The sequence below is a fragment of the Carassius auratus genome, chromosome 12 (genome assembly GCF_003368295.1).
Source record: "Carassius auratus strain Wakin chromosome 12, ASM336829v1, whole genome shotgun sequence".
Lineage (NCBI taxonomy): Eukaryota > Metazoa > Chordata > Actinopteri > Cypriniformes > Cyprinidae > Carassius > Carassius auratus.
In genome coordinates this window covers 9836462-9852594 of record NC_039254.1, presented here as the reverse complement: position 1 = coordinate 9852594, position 16133 = coordinate 9836462, and the positions used below count along the sequence as shown (strand labels likewise).

General features: G+C 38.2%; 2 protein-coding genes across 5 annotated transcripts; one reads left to right on the top strand and one right to left on the bottom strand.

The window, feature by feature from the left end:
* The first annotated feature begins 19 nt into the window (after positions 1 to 19).
* On the top strand, positions 20 to 5641 carry rsph10b (radial spoke head 10 homolog B). Of its 2 annotated transcripts, none has more exons than XM_026276858.1 (18): positions 20 to 312; positions 407 to 482; positions 974 to 1042; positions 1197 to 1370; positions 1459 to 1544; positions 1659 to 1779; positions 1884 to 2060; positions 2133 to 2253; positions 2395 to 2522; positions 2608 to 2797; positions 2904 to 2997; positions 3081 to 3160; positions 3289 to 3434; positions 3516 to 3623; positions 3690 to 3818; positions 4020 to 4074; positions 5053 to 5200; positions 5452 to 5641. In XM_026276858.1, the coding sequence occupies exons 1-18, from the start codon at positions 53 to 55 to the stop codon at positions 5615 to 5617; spliced, it is 2328 nt and encodes a 775-aa protein (XP_026132643.1). In that variant the 5' UTR covers positions 20 to 52; the 3' UTR covers positions 5618 to 5641. The 2 variants fall into 2 exon arrangements, with proteins under 2 accessions (XP_026132643.1, XP_026132642.1); XM_026276857.1 differs by having other exon boundaries at positions 3993 to 4074.
* Positions 5628 to 15408, bottom strand: LOC113111778 (disks large-associated protein 5-like). 3 transcript variants are annotated; one of them, XM_026276854.1, is made up of 20 exons: positions 15262 to 15408; positions 14339 to 14559; positions 14078 to 14259; positions 13937 to 13993; positions 13250 to 13283; positions 13059 to 13139; positions 12795 to 12869; positions 12625 to 12702; positions 12428 to 12456; positions 12172 to 12347; positions 11865 to 12086; positions 11354 to 11442; positions 11003 to 11163; positions 10806 to 10904; positions 10477 to 10717; positions 9387 to 10083; positions 9245 to 9293; positions 8801 to 8966; positions 6876 to 6913; positions 5628 to 5986 (listed from the first exon to the last, which is right to left on the bottom strand). In XM_026276854.1, exons 2-20 carry the CDS (start codon positions 14556 to 14558, stop codon positions 5882 to 5884), a joined length of 2799 nt encoding a protein of 932 aa, XP_026132639.1. In that variant the 5' UTR covers position 14559; positions 15262 to 15408; the 3' UTR covers positions 5628 to 5881. The 3 variants fall into 3 exon arrangements, with proteins under 3 accessions (XP_026132639.1, XP_026132640.1, XP_026132641.1); XM_026276855.1 differs by having other exon boundaries at positions 12172 to 12338; XM_026276856.1 differs by lacking the exon at positions 6876 to 6913.
* Positions 15409 to 16133: the final 725 nt, after the last annotated feature.

The following is a 16133-nucleotide window of genomic DNA, read 5'->3' as shown; positions in this document are numbered from 1 at the left end:
GATTCCAGCTAGGCGGTGTATTAGTGAATACTTCAACCTTTCTGCACCAACGATGGCTAAAGGATACAAGATAAAAAGCTCTAACCGATCTACACCAGAACCAACGTTTAGTAAAGTGTTAGAAGAGTCCTCCACGTCCAGTTTGCTGTCGGAGTCCGTCGCAGAGCCTGTCGATGTACAAAACTCACCGAGTTCCACTGTGTGTTCCGCATCTGCCGAATCTCTAACGTTACCCACCAATGACCATCAACAGAACCACGAGCATGATCAGTGCCGTAAAGTTCCCATTCTTCATCATATAATCGTGGAAAGGTTCGACACGCATTCTTGCAAAAATGATAACACCCCGATTTGTTGACTAATACTGTTTAAGTTATAGTGTTTGTTGTTTATCTCTTGTTCTCAGATATGAGGGTGATAAGAGTGGAGACATGTTTCATGGAGAAGGTGTCGCTTATTTTCAAGGTGGCCACATTTACAAGGTGACTGATGAACGATGAGACTAAACTTTAGAACCTGGGTCCCCAGCATAAATCGAATTAAAATATCATTTATTCAAAGAAAATTATAACTTTCATTGACTTAAACTACTAATGTTACATTATAGTTTACCCAACAGATGTTTAAATGTTTAAATAGAAGCTATAAATGTATGTGAATGTTTGAAAATGTAAGTTGTATACTTTTACACATTCTTTATTAACCCCTTAAATGTACACTATAATAGAATTATAATTTATTTGTATATGACTTTTCATTGTAAAGATAAACTATGAATAACTACTGTTTGATATGTAAGTACATAGTAAGTTAGTTATAGAAAATAAAAACTTTTTTGTTTTGTTTTGTATTTCATTCTTGCTGATAAAATACACTTTCTTGTTATTGGTTTACTCAAATGTCCAACTACAGACCCTGGTTGAAAAAAAAAAAGTATTTTATTAACTGATTTCAAACATTTTGCAATCTTCAGGGTAGTTTTTCACACGGGTTAATGCATGGCCATGGTGAATATATCTGGTCAGACGGTTTAAAGTATCAGGTATGTAAAAAGTTAACACATGCCACTAAGTTGTGCTTCATCCTCATGTCAACTTTTAAACAAGCCACATAATACCCCAGTGTTTTTATTTACACGTACACTTTCTGGAGTTTCACCAGTAATTAAAAATATTACCTCCTGTTGCATTTGACAGGGTGATTTCAAATTAAATGTTCCTATGGGAAATGGGATTTACTCCTGGCTGGATGGCAGCAGTTATGAAGGAGAGGTACACAAAGGTGTGCGTCATGGTTTTGGAGTTTATAAATGTGCCAAAACCTCTACTGTGTACAGAGGTCAGTGGTATCTGGGTAAAAGACAGGGGCAGGTATGTACATACACACATCCATCGTCTCAACATTCCACACATGTATTTAATAATACATATCTTTACTGGTGTCCTGTGATGGTTACAGGGGGTCATGTACTATAACCAAGCAGCCACATCATGGTACAGGGGAGAATGGGTGAACAATTGCAGAGAGGGTTGGGGAACGCGATGGTATGTGATATTAATGCACATTTTTTTCCCTTTTAAAAAATACTTTCAAATGAAGTTTTTAATTAAGCTCTGCTCAATATCTCCTTACAAACTACAATTCTTCTTTCACTAAAGTTACCCATCTGGAAATGTATATGAGGGACAATGGAGGAACAGTGTTCGGCATGGAGAGGGAACAATGAGATGGGTTCAGTTGGATCAGCAATATAGTGGGCAGTGGGTAAACGGCATCCAGGTCTGTTTAACTTTGCCCATTTTTTAAGGGTTGTTCCCTATACTATGTCTGATTTCATATAATTTTGTACTGAAATTCTAGCAGGTGTTTCTTATTTAATGTAGGATGGAAAAGGAACGCACACATGGTTACGTAAAAGAGTTCCGTGCTCTCAGTACCCTCGTATGAACGAGTACACCGGGGAATTCGTTCAGGGCCAGCGTCATGGTCAAGGACAGTTCTTTTATGCCAGTGGGGCTGTGTATTGTGGAGAGTGGAATCGTGACAAAAAACATGGACAGGTAAACCATCTTTCAAATGATGAAGATCTGAGATGGTTTTGTGATTCCAACACTGCAGGTGGTCTTTTGCAGGGGAGGTACACTTTTGAAAATGGACGGGTTTATGAAGGGGAGTTTATTAAGGACTGCATGGCTGAATTTCCTGCCTTCACTCCTGGCCTAAGTGGAATTACGACTCCTTTTCCAGATGAGAGTAAGTATTATTCATGGACAGAAGCAAAAAATATATTATTAGCTCTCCGGAACACTTGATTCTGATTAGTTTAGTAAAGGCTACCTAAGTTTTAGGTTTATGTCCTTCTTTAATCTAACAGTGTTTGTCTCTGTACATTAGATGATTCATCAAACAGAGCTTCACAGTCAAGCACAAGCTCCTCGCCGCTTGGATCTGACATGGTTTTGAACATTCAAGCCCTGTTAAGTAGATTACCGGAGGCCCAAAGAGATCAAGAACTTAAACAGGTGTTTGTCCTATTTTGAGGTGAATCCTAAGGTACATCCAGAGCCAACTCTGTGTTTAAGTACTATTTTATTTACATCTGTCTAGGTGGAATTTGCGGTAGTGCGACACATTGGTTTGTTAAGGGAAATATACAGCTTCTACAGCTGCCTTGGACATGAGCAGTCTTCAGACAAAATATTCCCACTGACACACCTGCAGTTCTCTCGCTTTCTCATGGACTGTAAAGTTCACACGCATGGAATCACAGTAGCGCAGCTGGATCGTCTTATCAATGGTAATGCCTTCGAGCAGAAGAATGTGAAGTGATGATGCTTTTCTTTTGACAAAAAATCTATTAGACATAATTAAAAGTTTTGCTTGTTGTCATCGTCTGAATTCAGATGAGGTTCGTTCTCCTTTTGCTGCCATTCTACCGAGAGAGTGCATCAGCTATATTATCATTGTAGCATATCATATTTGCCATAAAGATATCGAGTGAGTACATTCATACCGTAATAAAAAGTTGAGTTTTTTTTATATGCTTTCGTCAAGTCACAAATTACTTTGTCATGTTTTAGATCCTCTAACAACATACTCGCAGCATGTTTTTCGAAGCTCATGAGGCAGGACATCATTCCCAATGCGAAACACATAAAAGGTAGATAGATAAACACTGCAGATAATACATTTTATGTATAATTTATAAACTCTAATACATGTTGTAATTAATACTTAATATATTATTTATTATTACAATGGTTAATATACACACACACATTTTTTTAGGGCCTCTGTTCTGCCATCCTGTCCATGCTGCGGTAGCATATAACTACTCAAACAGATGCTGGGAAATTTATAAGGCTATGTGTAAAGCCAGTTCAATCCAGTCTGGCACAATCTTGACTGTAAGGCAGTTTGTCTGGATGCTTAAGGTATGGGCCTCTTACTCCGATTTAGTTTCAGCTTACTAAGAATTATTCCTACATGATTCTTATGCATAGTTCTGTTCACAGGACCTCTGTCTGTATGACAGTGAGCTAACGGTGTCTAAAGTGTTAGAGGTCCTCTCTGTGGACAGTCCTGCAATTTGTGATGGAACCTACAGCAACCTGGACCTGGAGGTCAGTAGCTGATGGTATTTGGTTGATGATGTTTTGATTTTAGTTGATAAATGATTTTGGTTGTAGATGAGCTTTCTGGAGTTTTTTGAGGCATTGTTGGGCTGTGCTGAGGTGAAAGGCCAAAGAGTCCAAACTGATGTTGAGAGTCAGATTGAGACAAATCATCAGGAGGACACGGTTCTGAGTTCACTCCAGGTCTGTGCCACCTCGTCTTACTGTTCTTGTTCACTAAATTATAGTTACATAATTTAAATAGATTTTTTCTTGTTACTTTTAAGAAATAAATCTTCAGTTTCTATTATTATCTAGCAGTTTCTAAATGGATCATTATCTCAAGGTTTAATGCTAACCAGACTTGTCTCCAATAAGGCATTCTCATCTTTTGAAATGTTTCAGTCATCACCATGCGAGGAGACAGAACAAAGCCAAAGTCCTGTGGTTGCTTTCAAAGGTTTGACTCCACAAATACAATTCTTGATGGTCAGTCTTGTTACTGTATCAGTGCTTCTCAACTAGGAGGCCTCAGCAAACTTCCAAAAGGGACTCAAGATGATTTTAAATGATATAAAATAACACAAAACAAGCATTGAAACAAAAATCAAGATATTTTTTTATTTTCATTTATCCCCCTCAACAAATGTTGTTCCCTCTGAAGAACTAGCGTTCTCACTGCCTTGGAAAACTTGGATTTATGAGGTAGCCTGATTTTAAAAGTGTCATTTCTAGATCTGGAAGTGTCACGTAAATATAAAGTTAGTGTGAAACTGTAATTTTTTTTTTTTTTTAGTTCAAATATATTTGAATTTGAGGGGTGGTGTTGGCACAGAGGATAAGTCATATGTCTTTGGTGTGATCGACCCGGCTTCGAATCCACTGTGAGACACCAATGTGTCCCTGAGCAAGACACTTAACCCCTAGTTGCTCCAGAGGCGTGCGACCTCTGACATGAATAAAAGACATGGATAAAAGTGTCAGCTAAATGAATAAATGTAAATGAATTTGTAAAAAAAAAAAAAAAAAAAATCCTATTAATCATGAACTACTAGAAGAGTGATATAAATGAATTGGTTAAAGAGTAGAAGCCTAAAGAACATTCCACTCCTAAAAGTTTTGAAAGGTTACTATAATTTTTTTTTTATTCTTTATAATCATTTCCTTTTTTTTTCTCTAAACAATTACACTGAAACTGTAAGATTATTATTTATAAAAAAAAATTAAAAAAAATAAATAATGAGGGGGCCTGGAGAACCACTACACTTTATTGATAATCCTTTATCATGTGTAAAGTAACTACATTACTACAGGTCTAGATAGTCTCAGATTACTTAAATATAGTTATACTGATATTAGTACTTCATATACTTCCACAAATAGTATGCTTCTCCATCTCTGATTTATGACTAATATTGGGGTAATTTCATATCCTCAGATTCTGAACTGAAGGGCTGGATGCAGAAAACACAGCAGTTCTTCACGCAGATATTTTTCCCTGCATATGAGCACAGTGTGCAGCTACAGGAGGAGAGATTCAGGCTCAGACAAAAGAGAATTTCTCTTGCAGAGGCTTACAATGCAAGGTATTTAAAAATGAGTGCTTGCCCTGATTCTAAGAAACGTTCTAATACACACAGCACCAACAGATGCTGGAAAACATTTGTCTGATCAGTGTGTTGGTCTGAACTTGTTTTTACATATTAAACATACTGAATAGGCATTTATTGTGTTGTGGAATGTTTGAGATGTGATATAATATACTCCGTCGTCTGTTGGTGTAATGTGGATGGCCTTTTGAAGCCCATTTAATCATGAACAAAATGACTTTTTCCAGATATATAGAACCGCTGGAGATGGAGGAAAAACAAGACGACGGTAACGGAGAGGTTCCAAACAGTGATGTTAACTGCTCATCTTCTACCCCCATGACCTCTGTGACCTCCACCACATCTGTCATTTCAAAGCAGTCAGTCACCAGTGGTAATAAGAAAAACAAGTAAATCCACAGAATAGTATGTCATTTTCTTATTTAATTGGTTTTCACAAAATCTTTTGACATTAAAATCCTTAAAAATATATTTTCTGACTGCACAGAAATATTGTTATATCTAAATATGCTCATTATGAAGTACAAACCGTAGCAAACATTTACATAAATGAGTCTAATTCAACAACAAACCAAACAAATCAATAAAGACATTCAAGCAGAAACCCAAAAATTTTAAATAAAATGATCCACATCCAAAGAGTGAGTGGATGTGCTTTTATTTGTACGTGGGAGGTGTGAATGTGATCAGGTCACGTTCACACACTGACTGTCTCACTTTCTCCTTCCGCTCTGGGGAGATCAGCAACAGATTCTCCGACATCTGAAACACCAAAGAACGATGTTTATAGACAGAAAATACTACAGTTAAATGGGTCCTATTATATTTTTTCACTTTGTCAACATTAGTTTATGCTGTCTTTAATGCTGTTGTTTAAGAGTTACAAAGCTCAAAGTCCACAAATTTTCCTGGATTTGTGATATCACAAATACCGGTGAATGGGATGTGACCTGGTTGAACTGTATTAGAGAAGGCAACGAGTGTTATCACTATGTTGGAGACTTGCTAGCTTTCCCAAGGCAGATGAACTTAGAGTGGTTACGATCATCCAGGTTTAAATCATGCTCAGATTTATTCGATTTTGACTAAATATTTACACTGAAGCTGGCAGATGGCTATGGTAAGGGGCATGACATTTCCCGACCAGGCGTGGAGTGCTGCCAATCACAGCACACACTGACCCAAGCTAACCAATCACAGCCTATTTTGTATTTCAGGAGGCGGCTTTCATTTGTGTCAGGAACTATTCGAGCCGTTCATGCCAAACTAGGGAGAGAGGTGTTGTAATAATGTAAACCTATTATGAGAGCCTGTTGTAGTACACCTCCAAAACAAAATCAAGAAGGATCATAATAGGGTCCTTTAAAATTGTGAAATTGAATAAGTTGTGATATAGTGGTTGAAAAGTTCCCACAGTCATAGAAAACCTGGAAAATTGTGGTTTCTAGGCCTGGAAAAAAAACCTTAAGGTAATTAATAGAATATAATTCTTAAATAAAATGTATAAAATAAACTAACAGCTGCAAGATATTTTACAGAATCAAAATTGCTCTAGGTTTGTGAATTTCCATGACTGGAAAACTGTAGGGAACCCTGCTGAAAGACAAAGAGGGAATGTCAGTTCAGTTCATAAAGGAAAGTTTTAACTCACCGGACTGATCTGGGGTGAGAACACCATTCTGGAAAAAGCTGAGACAGGGGTGCAAGAAAGAGAAGTGTGAGTGCCCAAGTGCTCCCATTTAAACCACATGTGAGCATTAAAGAGGTCATCAGATGAAAAATTCACTTTTACATGTTGTCCGAACATAAATGTGTGTTGGCAGTGTGTACACATCCACCCTATAATGATACAAATCCATCCAGTGGTTTTTATTTGATCCCTAAAAATAATATTCCTTTTCAAAATCAAGCCGTTCTCAGCTTCGTCTGTTTGACATGACACAGACCAAGGCTGCTCCCACACTTGTTGATTTACATGGCCATCTTACCTTAGACCCATGCTGAGTGAGCTGCGAACCGGTCGATCGCCATTGTTTTGAGATGATCCTCACTGCAGAACACAATATCCAGGGGGTGTAGAGGGATCCAGATCCAACTCTTCCCACCTTAGATGTCCCTAAACCTTGCCGTCTCCACACCCGATCCCTAAACCCACCAATCTCCAACCCCTGGATCTTGTGTTCCGCAATGAAGAGCTACTGATGGTTTAGACGCTGAACACAGTGGATTACGTTTGTTTTAATGGGAATGTGCCCCTGATCTACCTAAATGCATCCATGTTCACGTGAATCATTCGTGATCCAGCTTCACCTCCAGAAAAAGTGAACAAGGTTGTTTTTTTTTTTTTTTATAAATCACCTTTATCCTAATAATGTGCTAGTTAGCAAATTTTGTGGCTAAATGAGGCTAAAGTAAACAGTACAGTAAAGGTATATGCAATAAAAACAAGAAGAAGACATAGCAGAAGCCTTGGTGTTATGATTGATGATCAGCTGACTTTCTCAGACCACATTGCTAAAACCGTCCGTTCCTGCAGATTTGCTTTATTCAACATCAAGAAGATCAGGCCCGTTCTTTCGGACCATGCTGCACAACTCCTTGTTCAAGCTGTTGTTCTGTCCAGGTCTTCCAGCCAGTTCTATCAAACATTTAGAATTAATCCAGAATGCGGCAACAGGATTAATTTTTAATGAGCCAAAAAGAATACACGTAACACCTCTGTTTATCAATTTGCACTGGCTTCCAATAGTTGCTCGCATAAAATTCAAGGCATTGATGTTTGCCTACAAAACTACCACTGGCTCTGCACCCATTTACCTAAATTCGTTACTTCAGACTTATGTGCCCTCTAAAAGCTTCCATTCTGCATGTGAACGTCGCTTGATTATGCCATCCCAAAGAAGCACAAAATCACTTTTTCAGACTTTTAAATTAAATGTTCCCTTCTGGTGGAATGACATCCCCAACTCAATCCGAGCAGCTGAGTCCTCAGCCATCTTCAAGAATCGGCTTAAAACCCATCTCTTCATCTTTATTTGACCCTCTAACTTTAACACTCACTATTCTAATTCTATTCTTAAAAAAATCTAACTACCTTTCTAATCTTTTTGTATTCTATTTTCTTTTCATTTATTATGCAATTGTATATGTATGTGTGTGTGTATGTGCAAAGACCTCTAACTAGCTTGCTCCATTTCTTTTTTATTTTTTATTCTATCCGTTTTCTTTTTATTTATTATATTTTTTTAAATCCCATGCTACGTGTACTGTGTTAACCTAACTGAGACTTGTTATAGCACTTATATATCATTGCTCTTTTTGATTGCTTCCACTGTCTTCATCTGTAAGTCACTTTGGATAAAAGCTAAATGAATAAATGTAAATGTAAAAACAGGTTGCCCTGAAAAGAGCTGATTTTGAGGTAAAAAGGGTATTTTCAGAACCACTGAGAATTTTTGACCAAAGTATGTTACAGGCTTTTCATTAAGACCCTAAAGAATCATATCAACTTGTGGAAATAGGCATCCGATAACCCCTTTAATAATATTGTGATGTGATGTCAGGGACATGAACTACCTGTAGGTGTTGCCAAGACATCATGCGGGCGCTCCTCTGCCTGAGTCACCGGACTCTCCATCTCAGCATCCACTGCCCCAAAAGAGAACCTCTCTGCTGCAGGACTCTGTGCAAGAGACATGCTGTATCTCACGGTTGGCTGCAGGTAACGCTCAATGTCCAAACACTGGGAAAAATGCATCAGATGATGATTTTCAAACTATCAAGTCCAAGTAAAAGTCTGTAGATTCTGTTCACTTTACAAAAAAGTAGTATTTAGGGATATACAATGTAGGTTAAAGCTACACTATGACAAATTTTGACCCTTCTTCTGGTTCGACCTGTATGCGTCTTGCAGGGCTTGTTATGATATTATTAGGCGTTTTAAAAGATCAACTTTAAATTACATCAATATCAATTGATAACATTTGGTAGCAAATATTGTGCATCTATAGATAGAATTACCTCAGCATCTTGATTTTCAGTCATTTCAACATCCATACTGGTTGGAGATCTGTATGGACAGAGGAAAGAGTACATAAGATTATGAATCACAAATATGACATAATTCATGCTACAAGTAACATACACAAGAAGCATAGCATACCCGTTAATGACCTCATTACAGAGAGCTGCAGAAACTCTGAGAACATTGGTTGGTGTGGAGGGCCTCAGGATAGGGGAAGCAGGTGCACAGACATTGGGTTCTGCTTCCACTGGTTCTGAAGAGCTATGAGATGAGCCCTGGGATAGAGTATCTAGACCAGCATCTGCTCCAGGCTGGACATGCAAACTCTCTTCAGAGACTTCACAAGAAATGTTCTCTTGTGGTTCCTCTTGGAAAGAAGGACTGAACATAGACTCTGGAATGTTTTCATCATGCTGAGGTTCTGAAGAATCAACAGGTAGCTCATCACACAGGCTGGGCGAGTCATGTGTTTGGGCTACTGGACTGTTTTCTGGTCCATTACTGGTATCTGGTTGAGTGTGTTGGGTACAGGAAGAGCTTAAATCAAAGTTAATACGGCTCTGGGAGCGGCTGTCCATGTCAGGCGAAACATTTTGGTTGTGGTCAGGACTAATCTGAGGAACTCTGGGTGTCTGTGGGAGGGCCTCAGTAGAACGGAGAGGAGTGAGAGCAGGCAACAACTCACTCTGGTGGATTGGAAGAGGTGTTGCTGATAAGCTAGGTAGAGGGGAAGCATGAGAAACTGCAGTAGATCTGCACTGCCTGCCTGGAGTGCTGAACTTAGAAATACAGGGTGAAGAAACTGCACTGGTTCGACACGATCTTCTAACAGCACCTAAAAACAAGAAAATGATCCATGTTAAAACAAAGACAACATTGTAAAAGAATAATGAAAAAGGTTAAAAAGTTTTAAGCAATTAAAAGGTGGGGCAAGCGATCTTTCAAAAACACTTTAGAAAACTGATTCGGGCCGAGTAGCAAACTTGTAGCCAATCAGCAGTAAGGGGCGTGTCTACACATGATGTAATAATTGATACTACTAGTTACATTTTTTTAATACTACTAGTTCAAATTTTTTTTGCTTTGAAGTTTAAATTAGAAAGTTTTTGAGTTTTTAATGAAACCACAGCACTTGTTTGTGTTCAAGCAGCTCTGAGACACTTAAAACACATAGCCGTGCTTTACTCTGAAACTTGCAGGATTCTCAACCCAAGTGTTTCGATCTTACCTGATGGCTTGACTGGACTTTCCACCTGGAAGAAGCCTCCATTAAACACAACGGTCTGTGCGGGCAGTGTGACGGCAGGGGCTGCAGGAACAGAGCTCGAGTCCTCCTGGATGTTGTCTGAAGTCTCAGTGGCTTTCTGTTCAGCCTGCTTGGCTCTCATCGCAGCCTTTACAGCAGCCAGTCGACTCTTAGCTGCAGCACAGGCACCTGTTCCAGCCTTCCCTCCCACAACAGGAGGCTTCTGTAGGATAAAAGTACAGGATATGAGAATTACACAATTCACCTCTTTAATGGTATATTAAAATGGTGCTGATAATGTTGTGGTTTACTTTGGCCACTCTTTTTCTGGCAACAGGCCTGACTTCCTCTTTCCACTCCCTTGCTTCCGCCTCTTTCAAGGCATTAAATTTCTTGTTAACATCTTCCACCTATTAAAAAAATATATATTTTGAAATCAAATAAAATACAACATTAAAACCAGGCTTGGAAAGAAATTGAGCACTTTTAGAAAGTAACATCAACCCACCTGAAAGTACACCATGTCCCAGAAGCCCTGCAAGTCAGTACAGGTTGTTATTTTCTCTCCACGGCCCAAGTCACAGTCATCCACCAGTCTGTTGAACTGACCAAAGCGCTCTTTCATCAACAATCTGGCCTGGCCCACAGCTGTACGCATCTGGTCGCGTGCTGCACGAAGAGGGAGAAATATACTTACTCCAAATAACTGTACATGAAATATGCCGATTAGATATGACTGTCATTTTCACTTTCAAAAAAAAAAAAAAATCAGCCTTTCTTGAAAACCTGGTTAGATTACTGTGCTAGTCTTGAATGAAGACCGGTTCAAATTAAATACTGCTCAAAACTAAAGACTTACTCTCCTCTGGGATAGAAGTATCATCAAATCGTGACTCCCACAGCTCAGAAAGACCAGTCAAATGCTCAGTCTCACTGGCCATCACTGCCCTAATGAAACAACATACACTATTGATTAAAAGATTTTTTGAAAGAAAGAAACTAGTCACTTTCATTTAGCAAGGACGCATTACACCAGGGGTGTCAAACTCAATTCCTGAAGGCCCGGAGCCCTGCAGAGTTTTGTTCCAACCCTGCTCCAACACACATACCGTTTTCAAATAAGCCTGAAGTATTTGATTGGTTTGATCAGGTGTGTTAAATAAGGGTTGAATCTAAACTCAGCAGGGCTCCAGCCCTCCAGGAACTGAGTTTGACATCCCTGCGTTACACCGATCAAAAGTGACAGTAATGGCATGTATGTTACAAAAGACATTATTTTAAAATAAATGCCGTTTTTAAAACTTCTGTTCAAAGATTACTGAGAAAAATGTATCGTACTATAACATACTAACAACTGAGATCTGCCTCACCTGAAATAGGCAACATCATGCTGAGGCTCCAAGAGGGCCAAGGGAGGTGATGGTGCTGTGGAGCTGGACGGGGCAGGAGGGGGACAGGACACTGAGGGAGGGTTGGCAGGATGATCTGGTGGAGGAGTTGACAGTGGTGGAGGGGAGGAGAGGGCAGGAGCAGGGAGAACAGGTTTTGGGGGAGAGGGGAAGGTGGGCTCCACGTTGCCATCAGAAAGGAAGCTATGAAAAAGAAAAACAAACAGTATTTCAAACCAACTTAAAGTATAGAATTGTCAAGTAGTTTGTTAGAATAAATTCTAGGTACCTCGGTGAGAGGAAGGCACTGGCTGAATGTGGAGAGAGCGGTGCAGGCTCGAACGAGCTTAGACCAACAGGAGGCTGGAACACGAATCCCTGAGGGGCAAATGAGGGGGCAGCAGCTTTGGGTTCCTCTTCCTCAGGTCTCAAAGAATCAACAGCCGTGTCCTTTTTCTTAGCAGTCAAAAAATATTGAAGTGTAAAATATAATTAGCAGTTTTCAGAAAATAGCAAAGCCAAAAAGATGTGACGGATCACCTTACCTTATTTTCAATAAATGCCTTTGTGTTGCCTGAGAAAGATAATGAGATCTGCTTGATTAATGACACATTTATCCAATAAAGCTAGGATTATAAAACATTAATGCCTTCTGAGCAACAATATGGCTAAATAAAGCAATGTAATGTACAATATCGGAACATTTGCAAGAAGAAAATGGCTATAAAAATAGCTTTTTTACCTTGTATGTCTTTCTCTTTGCCTGGAGAGGGCGCTACAGGACATTTAACGGTTGATCTTGTTTTTGCCGTCCTAGAATCTAAATCACACAGAGAATGTGGCTTTCATGCATGCAACACAAGTACAGCAAGGCTTAAAATAATTTATATTATATATTATAATAAAACTCACCAGTAACCGGTTTAACCACAGCTGCTGATGTTTTAGCAGCTGATCGTGTGGTTGGAGCTCTTACAGATGGTTCAACTGTAAAATAAGTCCATGCACAATCAAGCTCTGCATGGGGTCCTCATTCAAGAGTACCCTACCGTTCAAAACTTAGGGGACAGTAAATAAAAAGCTCTCGTGGAACTTTGAAACTAAAATGTTAACCTATAACTACTTCGTCCAACTGCATCTTATGCATCTTCCTAAATTTAATTTAGTAGATTTTACCTGCAGCTGCTCTGGTTTTGGTGGTAGTCACAGATTTTGAATTAGTCTTGGCTGAAGCTCTGGTGGTTAATGCATTTCCAACTGTACAAACACAAAGATTGTTTATCAAAGACATGAAGTCACCACAGTTTGTTGATTTGTATGATTCGCATTAGGTAATACAAAAACATGAGAAGTTAAACACAACAGACCTTTCTTTGGAACTGCATGTCTTTCTGCTGCTGGCTGTAATATAACAGGTACATAAACAACAAAGCTTACACGATTTAAATCAGAAATAAAAAAAATGCTATAGCACATATTTACAGTCATTATATGTACAGTTTATTTACATGACAACAAAACATATATTATCATTTAGAAGTCTGTGGATGGTAAGATAGTTTTTAATATCTTTTAAACATTTAAATGAATTATCAGCAGCCATTACTCCAATCTCCTGTGTACATGATACGGCAGAAATCATTCTAACAAGTTGTTTTGGTTCTCAAGAAACATTTCTTATTATGATCAATTTTGGAAACAGTTGTGCTACAGCTAGTAATTTTTATTTGTGGAAGCTGATTATTTTTCTTCTTCCAGGATTCTTTGATGAATAGAAAGATCAAAAGAATTTTGGTTACTTTACAAAGTCTTTACTAAATAAATAAATACAGATTTCATTCCAAAAAAACATTGACCTCACATTTTTGAAAGGTAATATACATAAAGATAAGCTGATGTGTTTATTTGAGGGTTTTTGGTTTAACCAGTGTTGTTAATTTGGGCCGGGTCTACCTTTTACTTGAATAATGGCAGATGGGGTTATGTTCGGGGAAACATGTTTGAAAACAGACATTATTTAATTTGGTGATAGCAGTGACACTTTTAAATGATACCTTTTGATTCTGCATCATTGAGCGGGTCACTCGTGTGGACTGGTTAGTTTCTGTGATCTGTCATGATGAAGAATGAAATGGGAAATTAGGTATTCTTTATTAAAGAGAAAGATTTTTCTAACCGTTATTCCCCTCACTCACGTTGGCTCTGCTTTGTGCAGCAGTGTTTAAGGGCAGATACCCTAGTGGCTGTGGCTTATAAAGGCCGACCTTAAACACGCCTTTCTTCTCTTTGACCCGCTTTTCCTTCTCCTTCTGCAACATCTTGTTTTCTTTGTAACGAGCAAGCATCTTCTTTCTCTCCTCGGCAGCAGCATTTACATCTGTTAAGTACAATTGCAACTACTTGGAAAAAAAGGCCATGCCAAAACAAAATCAAACAAAAATAACTATGATATTGACCATTAGCTGCCTTTGTTTTTGGTGCTTTGTCTTGGGTGGCCATGAGGCTGGATGCATCCATTGAGAGCTCGATCTCCGGCAGATGGTCCAGGTTTCTGCGCAGGTTCTGGATCTTCTCTCGGTTCGCTTTCTGAGATTGAGACCGTCGTCTGGACATCTTCACCCGGATCATAGACACACTGCTGTCCCGCTTGTACAGGTGAGCAAAGCGAGAGTCCATCCTGTAAGAGGTTTTACAACAGGAACGTCATTATTTTAAGCAGAGACTGAGGTCACAGCTTGTCTATAAATAGGCTTAACGTTAGGTCTAATTTAATGTAATAATACAACTCTGTAAAATCATATAATTTTGTTTAATTAGGACAGCTTATCTATAAACAGGCTTATCAACTATTACAAGGGAGTTGCTTTCCCATATTTGTTTTTGACATCATAGGTTGTGTTTCCAATCAAACTTGATAGCTTCTTTTTTTGCTGACCTGGTAAAAACATGGATAATGTCTCTGTAACTTTTTGTGTTCTTTTATTTATTTCATGCTGACTTTGTGTATATATTTTTCTCTGAGCAGTCACAGAACGGGCTGGTTTTAGTTAAACAAACAAATAAATAATAAATACAAATACAACCAAACTTAATGCAGCAGAGATCTAAGAAATAATCAGACATGTTGTAATTTTGTTGATATCACTTGTAAAAAGAAAATTCCTAACCAAATCCTTCAAACTGATTAATATTACATTTGTAATACATTTTATATTATATCACGCCTGAATCAACAAAGCAACATATTGTAGCAATTTTGCTTAATATACTAAACCAGACGTTTTATGATGATATTTTATTCGGCGTTGATGCCACGTTACAAACTAAGTTTATTTATTTTTTTATCCATCTGTTTGAAATAATAGGATATATTTCTTACCTTTATATTAAGGTAGGTTCCGAGAGTCAAAAAAAATTCTATATACAGACACGAAATGATTGGCAATATTTATGTTATGTATTAACGTTTACCTGCCCAAAGCGTACGGCATGCAAGATGGCGGGCAGGTTTTGAAAAGCAAATAACGCTTTTCTGATTGGCTGCTCTGCTACGCAGAACCCTCTGTTGATTGGTTAAATTCGGATGACACGTTATGCACCGCCCACTTGTAAATCCACTCGTGACGCTGGTGCTGTACACATGGTTCATAAGCGTTCTAGGACATTTCAAAATACTTCTATTTTTGGTACAACTACAAACAATTATTCCGTTACAATCCAAACTTATAAATAAATAAATCATATGTGCTACATGCTGCTCTGCCCGTTAATATTTTGAATGATCGTAATCAGAAAGGTAACTTAAGCCTCTTGCTGAGGATAAAAGTCAAGGTGGGTCACCCTGACCAGATGTCCAGCGGATATAAATAATCATACTTTATGGATTTTATGATGCATTTAGCATATTATTCTCCCCAAGCCATGTAAGGTTAATCGGTTTAATTCTGGAACATTCACATAAAAAATGTTTTACCCCTTAAAGGTGGGAATATATTAATTCACTAAGAAAGAAAAATCTGGATCTGACACACTTCACACATCTCATGTCTTCCCTTGATCAGCATGAGGTAGTCAAGAGGCTTGAAATACGTATTAAAATTGAAGCATGATAGCAATGTTATTCAAGATTATATAATTTTAAGAGTGTAGTTGAACAAGACCAGGAACTTACATTTAATGAAAACTGAAATTTATTGTGAAATAACATGTTAAACCATGATACTGATGACATGACATTTAAAATAAGAGAAA

What these genes read in the sequence shown, in the direction of transcription:
- rsph10b (XM_026276857.1), top strand. Translation starts at nt 53, where the DNA reads ATGGCTAAAGGATACAAGATAAAAAGCTCTAACCGATCTACACCAGAA. An exon ending in AAGGTGGCCACATTTACAAG is followed by an intron (nt 483 to 973) that starts GTGACTGATGAA and finishes TGCAATCTTCAG; the next exon opens with GGTAGTTTTTCACACGGGTT. An exon ending in GACTCCTTTTCCAGATGAGA is followed by an intron (nt 2,254 to 2,394) that starts GTAAGTATTATT and finishes TCTGTACATTAG; the next exon opens with ATGATTCATCAAACAGAGCT.
- LOC113111778 (XM_026276854.1), bottom strand. Translation starts at nt 14,558, where the DNA reads ATGGACTCTCGCTTTGCTCACCTGTACAAGCGGGACAGCAGTGTGTCT. An exon ending in CCAGAAAAAGAGTGGCCAAA is followed by an intron (nt 10,718 to 10,805) that starts GTAAACCACAAC and finishes TTTATCCTACAG; the next exon opens with AAGCCTCCTGTTGTGGGAGG. An exon ending in CTGAAAATCAAGATGCTGAG is followed by an intron (nt 8,967 to 9,244) that starts GTAATTCTATCT and finishes CATTTTTCCCAG; the next exon opens with TGTTTGGACATTGAGCGTTA.